We start from the raw sequence: 17,549 nt of genomic DNA, 5'->3' as shown, positions 1-17,549 counted from the left end.
AGACATGCTGACATCAGCCTCCGAGACACAGGGTCACCAGGTGCTATAGGGATCCTCATATGTGTAGTTTTATTCTCCCTTTCAAAGTGCACATAAAAGGCATTGAGCACCTCTGGGAGTGAAGCCTCATCGCCATTCATGATGTTAGGTTTGGCTTTGTAGGAAGTAATGGCCTACAAACCCTGCCAGAGTTGATGTGCATTCAATTCTGCCTCCAACCTTGTTCAGAGTTATTTCTTTGCTTTTGAAATAGCCTTCCGCAAGTCATACCTGATTTTCTTGTATGTATAGTCCTGGGTCTCCAGACATGAATGCCACAGATCCAGCCTTCAGCAGACTATGAACCTCCCGGTTCATCCATGGCTTTTGATTTGGGTATCTACTGTATGATCTCATAGGCACCCACTCATCCACACAGGTTTTAATGAAGTTGGTGACAGCTGTAGTGTGCTCATTCAGATTCAAAGATGAATCTCTGAATACAGTCCAGTGCACCGATTCAAAGCAGTCCTGTAAGCACTTCTGTGCCTCCATTGTCCATACTTTCTTGGTCCTCACTATTGGCGTTGCAGTCTTTAGTCTCCGCCTATCCTCACAAGCAGATGTCATAAAGTTTGCACAGATAAAGGTGTAATATTCCAAATTTCCTAGAGATTATATGAAGAAAAGCCAGCAGTTGCACATGGAACTCTGGACTTGCTTCACAAAAATCGACAACCTGCAAAATGTAAGTTAGCTTTATTCAAACCTTTAACTACAAAAACAAATTACAGGCGTTGACAACTTACTCATTATAACTGATGTGAGGTAATCAGTTTTGGATTTCATTGTTTTGTAACCCTAAAACATAGTCATAGTCATACTTTATTAATCCCAGGGGAAATTGGTTTTCGTTACAGTTGCTCATAAAGCTAATTGAAAGAAAAAGACAGAACTGGGGGTAACCTGTGTAATCTTCGTTTTTACTTTAGTGAGGCGAGCACTTATGACATTGTGGTGTAATGATGTATGCCATTCATGTACTTTTACATATAACCAGTTATGAATTATGTAAGCAAAGGATGTTCATCAATATTTATAATATTACTGAAATATTAAATACATAACACTCCTCCCTGCTTAGCTATAAACTCCAACTCAATATAGAATACATCTCATGTTATACATACACACACACACACATATACAGTGACTATAAAAAGTATTTACCACCAACCGTCCCCCCCACCCCCGCCCTTGGTAATTTTCATGTTCTGTTGTTTTACAACAGTGAACCACAGTGGATATAATTTGGCTTATTTGTGACACAGATCAACAGAAAAAGACTCTTTCATGTCAAAATGAAAACAGATCTTTACAGGGTGATCTAAATTAATTACAAATATAAACACAAAATAACTAATTGCATAAGTGTTCCTCCCCCTTTAATATGACACACCAAATCATCACGGGTGCAGCCAATTGGTTTTAGAAGTCACATAATTAGTTAAATGGAGATCACCTGTGTGCAGTCAAGGTATTTCAACTGATTGCAGTAAAAATACATAGGTATCTGGAAGGTCCAACTGCTGGTGGGTCAGAATCCTGGCAAAAACTACACCATAAAGACAAAAGAACACTCCAATCGACTCCGCAAATAGGTTATTGAAAAGCACAAGTCAGGAGATGGATACAACAAAATTTCCAAGTCACTGAATATCCCTTGGAGTACAGTTAAATCAATCATCAAGAAATGGAAAGAATATGGCACAGCTGTAAATTTGCCTAGAGCAGGCCACCTCAAAAACTGAGTGACTAGTGGACTAGAATGGGACCAGTGAGGGAGGACACCAGGAGACCGATGACATCTCTGGAGGAGTTATATGTGTCAGTTGCTGAGATGGGAGAGACCATGCATACAACAACTGTTAGCCAGGTGCTTCACCAGTCACAGCTTTATGGGAGAGTGGTAAAGAGAAAGACAATGTTGAAAAAACTCTCATGAAATCTCAGCTAGAGTTTGCCAGGAGGAATGTGGGAGACTCTGAAATCAGCTGGAAGGAGGTTCTTTGGTCTGATGAAACCAAAATTGAGCTTTTTGGTCATCAGACAAAATGCTATAGTTATCAAAAACATATCATCCCTATCGTTTTGACTTTTGACACAAAAGAGTCACTTTCTGTTGATCAATGTCAAAAAAGCCAAATTAAATCCACTGTGATTTAACGTTGTAGAACTATAAAACATGAAAATTTACGACGATGAATATTTTTTATAAGCACTGTACATACAGGTACACAAATACATACACAAGCATACTCAACTGATCAATTCATCATCTCCATAATGTAGGCGAGTGGTCCAGTTCTGTCCTTAATCTTTCCAAATACCCACTTTTGATCACCTCTGTAGTCCTTCACCAGGACTGCTTCTCCAGGAGTGAAATATCAATCTTCCTTGTTTGAAGTGCCCTCAATTTGTCTCAGCTGTTTATCCTGCATACTCCTTCTGCAACTGGGTTTGAGGAGATCCAAGCATGAGCACAAGGGATGATCCAGGAACAGTATATCTGCTGAGTTGTTGGTTATGGAGCGTGTTGCATTGCGATATACAAGGAGGAAATTGGCGAGCTTCTTATTCAGTGTCAGTGTAGTGTGTTTTGCTAACTCTGGACAAATCTTTCTGACAAGCCATTTGTAGCTGGGTGGTATGATGCTGATGTAATATGCCTTATTCCATTCATTTTTAGGAATGACTGAAAATGTTCTGCAACAAACTGAGGTCCATTGTCACTGATTAGGTGTTCTAGAACACCAGTCCTTGAGAAGATGGTTCTCAATACATCAACCGAGTGCAAGTTTGTAGTGGACGCTATTGAGAACATTTAGAACATAGAAATCTACAGCACATTACACATCCTTCAGCCCACAATGTTGTGCCAACCATGAAACCTACTGAAGAAACTCCCTAGAATTTCCCTAGCGCATAGCTCTCTATTTTTCTAAGCTCCATGTACGTATCTAAGAACCTCTTAAAAGAGCCTATTGTATGTGCATTCCCTCTGTATCTACTTCCAAGCACCTTAAAACTATGCCCCCTCATGTTAGCCATTTCAGCCCTAGGAAAAAGCCTCTGACTATCCACACAATCAATGCCTCACATCATCTTATACACCTCTATCAAATCACCTCTCATCCTCTGTCACTCTAAGGAGAAAAGGCTAAGTTCACTCAACCTATTTTCATAGGGCATACTCTCCAATCCAGGCAACATCCTTGTAAAATTCCTCTGCACACTTTCTATAGTATCCATATCCTTCCTGTAGTGAGGTGACCAGAAATGAACACAGTACTCCAAGTGGGGTCTAACCAAGTCTTATATAGCTGTAACATTATCCCACAGCTCTTGAACTCAATCCCACAGTTGAAGGCTAACACATCATATACTTTTTTAACAACACTGTCAACATGCGCAGCAGCTTTGAGTGTCCAATGGACATGGATCCCAAGATCTCTCTAATCCTCCACACTGCCATTATCATTAATGTTATATTCTGCCTTCAAACTTGACCTTCTAAAATGAAACACTTCACACTTATCTGGGTTGAACTCCATCTACCACTTCTCAGCCCAGTTCTGCATCCTATCGATGTCAAGCTGTAACCTCTGACACCCCTCCAGACTATCCACAACACTCCCAACCTTGGTGTCATCAGTAAACTTACAAACCCATCCTTCTACTTCTTCATCCAGGTTATTTATAAAAATCATGAAGAACAGGGGTACCAGAATAGATTCCTGTGGAACACCACTGGTCACCAACCTCTGTGCAGAATATGAACCATCTACAACCACTCTTTGTCTTCTGTAGCCAAGTCAATTCTGGATCCACAAAAAGCAAGGTCTCCTTGGATCCCATGCCTCCTTACTTTCTGAAGGAGCCTTGCATGGGGAATCTTCAAATGCCTTACAGAAATCCACATACACTACATGCATTGCTCTACCTTTATCAACATATTTTGTTATATCCTCAGTGACTTCTGATCAATTTGTAGCTGCATCTTCTACTGCCAGAAATCTTGCGTCCATGATGGTCCAGCAAAATCTACATGAATCCTCTGCCAGGGCAATGCAGAGATGGAGAGGTGCTGCTTTTGGCATCCAGAACAGTGTATGGCAAGCTGCTTGATCTGCTGATGTATCCCAGGCCACCAGCCAAAGCTCTGAGCCCATGCTTTCATTTTGGCTACACTTAGATGACTGGCATGTAACTCCTCTAACAATTTAGCTCTCAGCTTGGATGGTACAACAACTCTAAACGCCCACACAAGGCAACCCCTACAAAGGGCAAGTTCACCCCAGTGCTGGAAAAAAGGGGAACTGGAATTTCTGCTGCATATTCCAGCCATTTTGGATGGCCATGTAAACCTGGGGCAGTGTGGGTCTGTTCTAGTTTCCCTTTGGATCATCCCTGCCGTGATAGGAAGACTTCCAATTTGCATTAGGGAGAATACATCGAGGGGAGTGTCCCCTTTTGTAAATTTATTTCCTTTTCCGGGGGAAACAGGACAATGCATCAGCAGTTCCCCAATTAGTTGTACTCTTGAATTTGATCTTGTAATTGTGTCCTCCAGGAAACAGAGCCCATCCCCACATTCGTGCTGCTGCTGCTTAAAACACTCTTCTGTGGATTGAAAATGGACACTAGTGACTGATGATCCGTAACGAGAGTAAATTCTCTCCTATATAGGTACTGGTTGAAATGTAAACCAGAAAATGTAAACTCTAAACTATACTCTGTCAATCTGTGCTTAACTTCTCTCTCCAGCAGTAAGGGAACGTACTCATAATATATGACATGACTGCACCCATAAGATGAGGCATCACAGGCAAATTTCACTGGGCGATGTGGATTATAATGTGTGTACACAATATTATTCAAATATTACTGAAATATTCAATACAAAACTGATTTATTCTGTCAAGCTTTCTCTGAATCCCTATTGAGGGTCCAGCTTTTTGAATGTTGGTCCTAGGTTCAAGTAAGCAATTAAATCCTGTTTCCAGGATCCATTTCACTGATATTCCTCCTTTTCTCCAATGAGGATAAAACATCAATGGTTGAATCCAGTTCATCCATTTTGTTTACTTCTGTCCCATGAAGCCAGGCCATTGTTACTACAATTCCATCTCCGTTTTCCACTTGGACCCTTGTGCGATATCCTACTCATTATAATGAGTTACAGAGGAGCATGGGACTGATTATTCCTGATAATTCATACAAAGACATTTGTCCCCTCATGGGTCTAATGGTAAAGTCTAATCACATAGCTATTTCACTGTCTTGACTTGGGCCTCAGTGTGTCTCTTATTCGCATAGTAAGAGCCATCACTTCTCACTGCACTTGAGGCCTTGGATTCCATTAGAGATGTGTCTTAGAGTGAACCAATTGTTTCTAACATTACAACCAGTTGGCCAGTCCAACATATTAGCTCTCCATGATTGTGAACTTTAGGAAGGTGCAGATGAACCATTCCCCACTGCGCATACATACTTCCTCCACAGAGAGTGTTAAGTGCACCAAATTCCTGGGTATTCACATCATGGACGACCTCACCTAGTATTGTAGGTAGCTGTCGATCCCAGGGAATCATGGGTTTGCAACTCTGGTGGACTGTGTCCTCCAGGGTACAAGCCTGGGTGGGAAGATTTGAAGAACCGGCTGTTGTCCATGCAGCAGGTTTCCCCTCTCCACATCACTGATGTAGTCCAAGGGAAGGGCAAACACCGATACAGCTTGGCACCAGTGTCATCATAGAGGTTGCCAGAGTGAAATTGTAAACAATATCGAACTGCCTTAGGGACTCCAGCTCCAGATTTCTTCCCTGGGGTTACTTCCAAAGCCTTTCTCATGGGTGGATATGGCCACAAGGCAGCAGAGGTTTAAAATTAGAGTTTTCCTTCTCCTAGGCAGGCTGCTGTCTGAGGCTGACAAGCTCCACCTGCCTGAAGCAAATGGCTTTGAGGCGCCAGTGGTCTGCCTTTGTCCCTTCTCTTGTCAGTAGAAACAGTTCCACCGGGCCTAGTAGCTAAGCCACATGTGAAGGCCAAGAGATGAACTTGGTTGTCAGAGGCTGTCAGAGTCGCATGCCATCTGAAACACTTTACAGGTAGTGGGAGCTTATCTCCACTACCACCCCGGCTATGGCAACCATAGGAACCAAGTCCCTCACTTGGTCCCTCAATATCACCTTCCTGAATAAGAAGGTGGTGTAGCCCTTCTATTTCCTGAGGAGACGGAGGCAAGCAAGGCTCCCCCACCATCTTATCTAAATTGTACAGGAGCACCATTGAGAGCATCCTAACAAGCTGCACCTCCATGTAGTATGGGAGCAGCAAAGTATCAGACCAAAAGTCCATACAAAGGACTGTGAGAATGGCCAAGAGGATCATAGGAGTCTCCCCTTCATCCACTGGGGACATTTATCAGGAGCGCTGCATACGCGGGGCCCTTAGTATTATCAAGGATTCCACCCACCCATCCTGCATCCTCTTTGACCTTCTACCATCAGGCAGGAGACTCTGATGCATAAAGATAAGAACAGTCAGGATGGGAAACAGCTTCTTCCTTCAGGCCATTAGGCTTCTGAACTCCTCGCCACATCACATTCAAAGTATCACCAGATTCTTTGTGCTGTACCCTATAATATTTAATTTATGCACTTTACTTTATTTATCAATGTACAATTCATTTGTAGATTTAATTCTTACTTTCCTAAGCTATTGTGTGATATGCAGTATGCACCTTATGTGAACAAGTGTGCTTTATACTCTGATGCGGAGAAATGTCATCTCGTTTGGCGGCATACATGTACAAAGTTAAATGACAATAAACGTGATTTGACTTTGGTCTTACTAAAGCAAGCAAGCTTCGTATTTATTCGCTGCTACTTAGAGAATGATATATTAGCGTATTAACCTTTACTCCAGTCTAGTTCATCTTGTGATCAATCAATGACCTAGAGATTCACTATTTCAATTAAGTTTTTATCAGTTTCCTGGCTTATATAGCATTTGACGGCCTGGACCTGATCGAATATTGAAAAGCCTAGATAGAATGGATGTAAAAAAGATGTTTCCAGTCATGGGGGAGTTTAGAACCAGAGGGCACAGCTTCAGAACAGGAGGATGTTTCTTTAGAGAGGAGATGAAGAGGAAGTTGTTTAGCTGGAGGGTGGGGAATCTGTGGAATTCAATGCCACAGATGACTGTTGTGGCCAAGTCATTGGGTATATTTAAAGTGGAAGTTGATAGGTTCGTGATTAATAAGGGTGTCAAAGGCTACAGAGAGAAGGCAGGGGAATGGGGTTGAAAGACGTAATAAAAAATATCAATAATCATTCTTGCATGGAGCTGCTCCCAAACATTGGTTCAAAGCAGTAACACACTTTATTTTTCTGTTTTATGACTGCTGTATTTTAACTCTTTTGCTACCATATATCCCTACAGATTTTAGACACTATTTCAATAAATTACGACCGCACGTACTGTAACTAAATTATAGGGATTGAAATTCAAACCTTGTCAGGCCTCAAACAACGAATTACAAGCATCCTTTGAAAGTTCCCTAGTTTATCTTCCCATTGACCAGGAAATATCTCATGATGTGGCTCCTGAAAAACAGGATGTAAATTTGAAATGAAAAGTAGCAAGCATTGGAAACTCAACTGATTCAGCAAAATCTGAGGAAAGAAAAACAGAGTTAACATTTCAAGTTAAAAACCTTTCTTCAGAACTGGTATGGTAGTTTTTATTTAGAGATGTGGGAAAGGATAGTCAGGATAAAGGGAATATTTTTTATAGTTCAAGGTCAAATTGCCCAGGTGTACAAAGTGTTTACAGAGCCAATAGTCCTTTGAATGAAAGTGAGGGAGGAAGTGAATGGGCAGGTGTAGTATTTTGGTCACTTGCAAGGATAAGTGCCGGAAGGGAGATTAGTGACGAGGGAATTATGGAGAGAGTGATCTCTGTGGAAAGCAGAGAGAAAGGTAAGGTAAAGATGTTTTTGGTGGTAGGATATATTTGGAGATGGTGGATGTTATAGAGAATGATGTGTTGGATACAGAGGCTCATGGACAAGAGGAAGTCTATACACAGAAATTGCTGGAGGGAACTCAGCAGGTCGGACAGCATCTATGGAAATGAATAAACAGTTAATGTTTCAGGCCAAAACCTTTCCTCAGAACTGAAAAGGAAGGGGAAAGCTGCCCGAATAAAAAGGTGGGGGGAGGGGAAGGAGGACTAGCTAGAAGGTGATAGGTGAAGGCAAGGGTAAAGGGCTGGAGAAGAAGGGCTCTGATAGGAGATGAGAGTGGACCCAGGTGGAGGTGATAGGCAGGTAGAAAAGAAATAAGAGGTTAGAATGGGGAATAGAAGAAGAGAGATGGAGGAGGGAGAAAAACTATCGGAAGGATAAATCTGTATTCATGCCATCAGGTTGGAGGCTACCTAGACGGAATATGAGGTATTGCTCCTTCACCCTGACAGTGGTGTCAGTGTGGCAAAAGAGAAGGCTGTGGAACGACATGTTGGAACAGGAATCAGAATTAAAATGGTTGGCCACTGGAAATTCATGCTTCTTGGAGCCTCTCTCTCTCCCTAAGATGATCCCTCATGAATTCTTGAAATCTATTTATCATACAGCTGGGACATATTCTCACTGCTTGTATTCAGAACACTATTTCCAGAATCTCAGTATGTATTTACTGCACGACTCAAAAGGTTGGTTAGTTAATGTTGCAAAGGAGGTGCAGCATTAACTACATAGACCATCAGGCACTGCTTGAAGATTAGGTATTTAAGTGTTGGAATGAAGATACCCAACGTTTTCATGCTGGAATGATTGGCCTCCAAACTCCTTGCATAAGCTTTTTGCAGGTCAGCAGCAGTCTTCTTGAATTTCAGATATTTTCAGGTAACCCAATGAATTTCACAAGCCACTTAACTGTAAGATTCCTGCCCTGGTTGATGGAGATTGTGGTTGAATATGTGATGAGTGTATTCCACATGAAGCAGTGCATGATCCTCCTGTGCAAATTTAAACTGGTGTTAGTTTCTAAACTGGATAGTTGTTGTTACAACACAATGTTTTGAAATACTGCACTGTTTTCGAAAGAGGATCCCTGCTAGGTGAAGCTTCTGGCCACTTCCTGCTTCTTTTCGTTATAGTACTTAGCACATCCTAAATATCCTTCCAGCTCAGTGGAGAGGTTAAGTTCATATAACTCCTGCGGGAGAAGCGACTTGGATCCATTTCAATTTACCTAATGGAACAACAGGTCCACAACAGATGCCATCTCATTGGCTCTTCACTCAACCCTCGAACATCTGGACAGTAAAGGTGTATACATCAGATGCTCCTTATCAACTACAGCTCAGCATTCAATACCATCATCCCTTCAAAACTAATCAATAAACTTCAAGACCTAGGCCTCAAAACCTCCTTTTGCAATTGGATCCTCGATTTCCAATCAGTTTGGATTGGCAACATCTCCTCCACAAACTCTATCAGCACAGATGGACAGCAAGGCTGTGTGCTTTGCCCCCATTCTACTCACTTTACACTTATATGACTATGTGTCTAAGTACAGTTCCAATGTCATATTCAAGCTTGCTGATGACACCACTGTCGTTGGCCAAATCAAAGGTGGTGACAAATCAGTATATAGGAGGGAGATTGAAAATCCGGCTGAGTGATGCCACAACAACAACCTCCCACTCAATGTCAGCAAGACCAAGGAGCTGATTACTGACTTCAGGAGGAAATCATAGGTTCATGAGCCAGTTCCCATCAAAGGATCAGAAGTGGATCAGGGGTAAATTTCTGGGTGTTATTTTTTTGGAGAACCTGCCTGGGCACAGCATGTAAGTATAATTACATAAAAAGCACAGCGGTGCCTCTACTTCCTTTGGAGTGTGCGACGATTTGGCATGACATCTAAAACTTCGACGAACTTCTAAAGATGTATAGTAGAGAGTATATTGTCTGGCTGTATCACAGCTTGGTATGGAAACACCAATGCCCTTCAATGGAAACACCTACAAAAAATACTGGATACTGCCCAGTATATCACAGGTAAAGCCCTCTGCACCATTGAGCATATCTACATGAAGCGCTGTCGTAGGAAAGCAGCACCACACCACACAGGACACACTCTCTTATCATTGCTGCCATCCCGAAGGTACAGGAACCTCAGGACCCACACCACCAGTTCAGGAACAGTTATCGGGCTCTTGAACCAAAGGAGTAACTTCACTTAACTTCACTTGGCCAATCACTGAAACGTTCCCACAACCTATGGACTCACTTTCAAGGACTCTTCATCTCATATTCTGAATACTCATGTTCTCAATTGCTTATTTATCATTATTATTACTTCTTCCTTTTTGTATTTGCACAGTTTGTTGTCTTTTGCACACGGCTTCAATGGCCAAGTTGGTGCAGTCTTTCATTCATTATATTATGGTTATTATTCTATTATGGGTTTACTGAGTATGCCCTGCAAGAAGATGAATCTCAGAGTTTTATATGGTAATATATATGTACTTTGGTAATAAATTTTCTTTGAACTTTGATATAAATACTAACTGACTCATTGAGCCCATCTAGTACCGCCCACATTTGTGGCTAGAATGCCCCTTTCAAGCTTAAGTTCACTAGATGAAACAATTCGTACAGAATTGTAAATAAAAACCAGGGGCTTTTTGTCACTGATGATTAACCCATGTACAATATTGCTAAGTACTTGATAAACCCAATGATAGGCAGCAGAGCTACAAATTTATCACCTGTAAGTTCTAGGAAAACTAAAATTCTGCTGAGAAGAAATGCTGGTTACAAAAAACAACAGCCTTTTGAATCAGCTTCAAAGTGAAATATTTAGTCAAAATAGATAAACCGGAGGAACTGGATTAACAATAAATTTAATTTGGTAATTTAAAAATTAAACATAGCAACGTGTGTCATGATGATCATTTTTTGAAAACAACTGTGTTAGTTAAAATTTGGTAACAAGTTTTATATTAAAGATCTTCTGGAAATGAGCTACACAACACAATACTGAGCTGCTATTTCTGCAAATCACTGCCACAGTTACCTACGTATATAAACTCCATAGTTTGTCAAATACCAATCATTTCAGTATGCATGAAAAATCTCCAATACCATTCATATGATCATTAATGCAGGTCGATATTAACCTTGATAATAGACATAGTAATTTTACACAATATTACAATTTTCCCAACCTACCATGCTGTCATACACAGCCTTCCATCCATCTGACAAAACCACAAACTCCCTCTGAATGCCTGAGAACTCTGGAATTTCATCAAGTCGGCAGAACTCATCCCAAGATGTTTTAGGAAGCCAGTCTAATGGGTTCTCGTAGGGATTATCCAAGCCAATTCCACCTGTCAGCAAAAAGGTCCACTCCTGCTCTTCAATCTGAAGATAAAGTAAGTATTATTAGATGTCCATGCAATGTCCCTGTAATCTTATTGATGTACCAGAAATTATTATTTATCAAATAAATAAAACTTCACTTCATACTTCAGTGCAAACACTTTAACAAGATGACAGAAAATGTAGTCAGCTAACTGTGAAATATTAGCATTTATAAACAAATAAACACTTCCTTGGTAAAAAAAAATGCTGATTAGATGAAATATAATGTAATTTTTCCCCTACTTAGTTTTGCATCATAAGGTCTACTGGACACAAAGTGTGCCGGAAGATAAATGAGGCAATAATATGAGGCATAATGATTACCAGAACTTTCTAGTTCTCGATCAGTATTGCTCATGATATACTAACAGTAGTGGTGATAGTCTTGATCTACCTCTCATCTACACTCAAGGGGCAATTTGCAGTGGCCAATTATTCTACCATCCCCTAGTGATCTTAGGATGTGGGAGGAAACTAGAAAAGTCCATTTGAAGCTCACAGTCACAAGGAGAGTACACAAACTCCACATACCCTGGAGGACAGGATTGAAACCTGGGTCACTGGAGATGTGAGGCAGTAGGTCGAATGACTACTACTGTGCTGCCCAGTGACCTTGGTCAGTGATCAGCCTTCAGTACTTGCACGAGTGGCCTCAATTCATATACAGTAAATCACTAATGCATTTAACCAAAATTGGTAAGGGAATGGAGACTGGAAGGTAGAAGCAAAAAAGAGGAATAGATGTACAAAGACACATAATGCTGAGTTATTCCAGCATTTTGTGTGTGTTGCTTGGATTTTCAGCATCTGCAGATTTTCTCTTGTTTTAGATGCATAAAGAAGTGATTGTGTCAACTCTGGAATGGAAAGTAGAACAACGTTATCTGGAAGCATACTAAGTGAATCTACATGAAAGACAAGGACAAGCTTGTATGTGTATGTGTGTTAAATAACAGATATAAATCGTAAATGGGGTGGTGATAACTGAAAAATAATTTTAAAGAAGATAGAATAGGTCAATTAACATTTCCAAATAGGCCATGTTCAGCAAACAAAGAAGAGAAGGAAAAAGGTAGGACAGAAGCATGTTTAAGAAAAATATTACTGTGTCAGGATCAAGCACAGAATCTATTTGGTTTAAGTTAAGACACAAGGACAATGCAAGAAGCAAAAGGAGTAGAAACATAGCAAAAGAGCAAGTCTGCATGGAAATAACAGAAATGGGCAAGAGATGCAGAGTTTAATTTCTCTAGTACTAGGATAACGTTAGGTTAAGGGGCTGAAAAATGAGAACAATTTCTGAACATGTTCAGGAGAACTTCTTTGAACAGGATTTTTTTTGGTCAAACGAGGAAGAAAATATTGATGGATCTGGTTTGGTAAAATAAGGTGTTCTAAGTGAACCAAATATCAGTGACAGCAGAGTTGGGGAACAGTGACTACCATGTCACAAGATCCAGCCTGTGAATGAAAAGCAACAAGGAGCAATGGACAATGGACGAAAAGGCACACTTCTGTGCTGTATTCAATCTAAGACTACAGTTTTAGGCAGTGTACATTTCTTAGATGGGAATAGATAAAAGAACCAAAACTATTGTTCACTGATTGTCAAAGGAGATAGAAAATATAATGCAATAGGAAACTAAAGGAATGGGATATGATCCATATCACAGTAATAATTCATGTGAGAACCAGGCTAAAAAAATAATCTAAGATGACAAGTGAATAAAATAATATGGGCAAAGGGAGGATGAGGGAATAGAGTGTCAGCTAACATTAGAGGGAACACAAAGTCTCCCAAAAGCAGATAAATCATACATAAGATAGTAGCAGAAGGGGAGAGGCTAATTTGGAAAAATTATCCAAGCAGAAAGCATGACTGTAAATATCAATGAATAGATCAATGTTTATGAAAATCACAGCAGAGAGAGAGATGGTGACAACAATGGGAAGATAAAAGGTGGTGAGAAATAGATACTAGAAAGGCTAGCTTTGCTTCAGGTAAATGTCCAGATAGGATGCAAATTATACGGTTGAGGCAAACATAGTCTCAGTTCTTTAGGAATAATATGAATGTGCCTGACATATGTGATGGAAAATTTTAGAAAACGTTACATCTTTGTTTGAAAGGACATGCTCACTAGATAAGTTATATAGATTAATCTCAATATTGGGGAAAATTTCATAGACACTCGTGAAGGCTGAGTTAATAAAGAGAACCCAATAAATACTTGTTAATGGTGAATTGAGTTTGCGTAAGGGAAATAAAAGCAAAGAGCCTTGGTAATTTGTTGTTTTTCAATCTGGTCAGGATGTAGAACTATTGCTTTTATTGATAGCACTGATAACTTAGATAAGTTGGTGCATAATAAACCCATATTTCGGGTATAATAATTAATGTCTAATTTGAAAAACTTAAGTTGTCTTTAGCAGTATGTCTATCTGGGTGGCTTTGTTGCCTTTACTTGCATAAACTGGGGAATGAAGGAATCTGTGTAGGTGTGGAGGGAGACAGAGTTCCCACAACATGTTGAACTGCCATCTCTAATCATAAAGGTTACAGCACAGAGGCACCATTTCAGCCATCAAGTTGGTAGTGATGCTTTGCAGAGCACTTCAGCTAGTTTCACTCCTCCACACTCTCTTCAAGATCTTGTTTATTAAGTCTGGGAAACTATTTTTCTTTATACATTTATTTTTTCAGCCTGCCTTGCTACTTTAAATGAGTTTCTATCTTTTGTCGTGTAATCTTTCCTCCTTTCTATCCTGTCTCAGATTTTCTCACTCTTGCCTTCACTTGCCTCTTTCAATTCATCTTAAAACACAATTATCCTCAGTTTTGCCAGTTCTGATTAAGAATCATTGACCAAAAGGTTAACTCTTTTCTTCTGACCTGACTTGCTGACTTGTGTATTTCCAGTGTACTTCCTTTAATTTGAGGTTTCCAGTTTCTGATATATTTTGCTTCTGTAATTGGAAGTGAGACTGACTGGTTTGTTCTTGGGGAGGGCGAGCTAACCTCAATGGATTGAATGGCCTCCTTCCATGATGTGATGTTTCCTGACTGGTAGTAATGCAGGAAAGTCATACGAGTTTGGTATTTGTGTCAGAGTACAATTTGGTGAATTTGTCGTGGCTGGTTTAGGCCAGTTTACCACATTAAGGCACAAGAAATAGATGGTGAGACCATAAAGCGCTTCTGCCCGTTGGGTTATTTTTCCAATTAGCACTCTTTTCCTTGACCTAAACCCATATGATTTGATTCTATTAATAGCTAAACATTTACTGTTCTTGTTTTGAATATTGCAGAAATCTGAGGTAAAAATTCCAAGGAAATATAAATGAATAAGGAAATACAAACACGAAGATATTTTATCATAAGACCACTGTGCATTATTTGAATGCAAACTTCCTGTGGAGTAACCAGTCCAGCTCTACTTTATGGTTGCATTGAAAAATTCCAGCAATGAAAAATTCCAGCAATGAAGGTCCTTATGGCTTTAGCTGGAGCCTCTCCAAAGCTCTGGTACTTTAAATAATCACCCTTTAAAGCAAATTTTATTTATTATTTTAAATTTGTACAAAATTTGGTTTCTGCTGGGATTTTAAATGACAGTCATGAATTTCCATGTCTTTTCCAAATGCAATGCCACAAAGTTTAGAATGAAACCCCTCTACAAGAACTGAAAATAACGTGCACTTCGATAGCATTCAGAATAATTAACAATGTCATAAAGAAATGAGAAACTTGACAGAAAAAATATCATTTTCTCTAAGGTAATTCTCATGCGTAACAGACTACTAAAAATATTAAAGGACCGACCAGACCATCATGCTTTAATAAGTTTATAGCCAAGCAAAGTGAAAAGAGCAGCTTGTCCTTTTCAAAGAGCGATCGACACACATTCACGTACAATGAGTATGTGAAATATTTCCTGAGTATCTGCAACCTGCAATGTTGAAAAAGACAAATTAAATATTGAAGTGTGTGCATTTAAAAATTCAATTACAACCCACTTAGGCTCCTGTGATTCTCTCAGCCTTTATGGTCAATTACTCATGACAAATCAACAGTTTCATTAAGTATGTACGTCAGTTCATGTAGAAAGCAAGTTCCAAAGATGCTGAAATTTTCCTAATTGATTTTATATTGGAGCAAATACTAGCACTGTATAACTAGATAAGCAATCTTTACAAATGTATAAAGCAATATGCCACTCCACCATCTTCACTAATACGTTTTTAATGATCAAGAGTAAATAATGATCCATTGGTTCACATGGCATTCCTTCCCTTGCAATATTCAGTTGTCATTTTGGAGAAAATGTTCTTTCATTTAGAGAAATTACACTGCCAACTAGTTGTTTTATTACATAAAAAGACAGGATTTAAAACAGCAGCCAGTTTGTGGATGTCAGCTCTAACATGTAATTATGCTTTTAAACATCATTGCATTGACAGTTAAAAGAACCAGTTTTATAAATTTCATTCACCCAATAAAAAAATTGTCAAAGTGCAATAAATAGATTGCATCTAAACAGATTTTTTTTAACGTTGCTGCAAAATAGTTGATCCATGGTGACATTATTATGGCTAACTTTGGTGTTGTCTTCAAAATACACAAATTATGCTACAGAGGTCAATAAATAGATGCTGGTGCCTTTCATACTTCTGGATACTAAAATATCCCCAGTACTCTCCTGGCTCAGATCAGCCAACACAGTACAGACCATGAATTAAAGTCTCATCTTATTTTGTTCTTTTGATAGCTGCACAACATATATAACATTTATAAAGTTATTAATATAAGTATTCTGTTTTTTTCTATTAGATGATGTGTAGATACGGTTAATTAGTCATTTACACAAAATACACATTACTCCAAATGTTATGTGATAAAGAAATAGTTATGATCAGCTAAAGAAACAACTGTTGGCTTTAATACACAAGAATTGTCTTGAGCTACTAGATCAAATCTTAAAGCAAAGCAACAGTGATCAAATATAAAAGACAGCAAATGAAAGAACGGAAGTTAATTCTAAGTTATCCATTTGGAAATAGAGAAAGCAGAACTCCTTTAGCACCACTGCCAACCCAGAAAGCCCATGGCATTTGTCAAAGCTGGAGACCAACCACAGCCTCAGCCCAGATCGCCAGGTTTGCTCACCAAAGCATCTAACTTGGCAACTAAAAGTGTATCTTGGCAAGCAATTAAAGTTCCCTGACGATGTTACATCATCATCACTGAGACCTGATATGGTCATTCTGTCAGAAACCTTGAAGCAGGTGGTCATGGTAGAACTAACGGTGCTTTGGGAAGATCGGATTGAGGAGGTGTTCAAGTGTAAGAAAGGCAAACACCAGGACCTGGTAGAGAAGTACCAGAAACAGGGGTGGACAGCACATTATGAGCCTGTAGAGGTGGGGTGTAGAGGTTTTGCTGGTTGCTCACTCTGTTGAATCTACTCTTTCCTTGCATTGCAGGTCTGCAAACAGAAGAGCCATCAGGACCAGATGGCTATGGATCAAGAGGTGTAACCCGTGGACCAGTGTTGCTGGGACACAAGCTGGGGCCTGATCAACCCTGGCTGGGTCACCTGGATGAAGGTGTCTGATGTTGAAAAACCCAAAAAACCCGATGAACCCGTCACTGACGATGTGTACCAGCACATCCTCTGATGTATCTCTGCATCTGGAAATAGAGCAGGCCGTACAATTTAATCAAATATTGGAAGAGATTAAGTTCAGGGTCTGTGATTGTTGTCCATTGAAAATGGTGTGAAAGAAAACTAAAATATCATAAAAATAGCCTTTTAGAAAGCCTATAAACACTCAGAAAAGGTATGCAAAATTGGACCTCCTGATATACACCTAGCATTTGAGAAAAGAGACTTCACCATTAGAATGAAAGATAGAATTGAATTTCTATAACTCAGTTTCAAAACAAAATAATTTTCATAAATAATTTGAGGCATGCAGAAGACAAGATTTATTGCTTACAGGGAAAGTAGACTACACCTACATCAAATATCTGTTAAAGATCATTTATAAAGCCCATTTCACA

The 17,549-nt window shown here is 39.6% G+C and overlaps 1 protein-coding gene across 1 annotated transcript in view; it reads right to left on the bottom strand.

Annotated features, from left to right (window-relative positions):
* dnah7 (dynein, axonemal, heavy chain 7) overlaps window positions 1-17,549 on the bottom strand; it is a 288,894-nt gene that overhangs the window by 57,159 nt on the left and 214,186 nt on the right. Inside the window, exons 51-53 of the mRNA XM_063051959.1 lie at window positions 15,309-15,435; window positions 11,291-11,485; window positions 7,560-7,652 (exon numbers count right to left, since the gene is read on the bottom strand). Coding sequence (XP_062908029.1) covers window positions 7,560-7,652; window positions 11,291-11,485; window positions 15,309-15,435 — 415 coding nt within the window. The remainder of the gene's footprint in view (window positions 1-7,559; window positions 7,653-11,290; window positions 11,486-15,308; window positions 15,436-17,549) is intronic.

This window comes from Mobula hypostoma, chromosome 6 (genome assembly GCF_963921235.1).
Source record: "Mobula hypostoma chromosome 6, sMobHyp1.1, whole genome shotgun sequence".
NCBI lineage: Eukaryota > Metazoa > Chordata > Chondrichthyes > Myliobatiformes > Myliobatidae > Mobula > Mobula hypostoma.
Note: the sequence above shows the minus strand (reverse complement) of the source record. Positions and strands in the feature narration are given on the sequence as shown.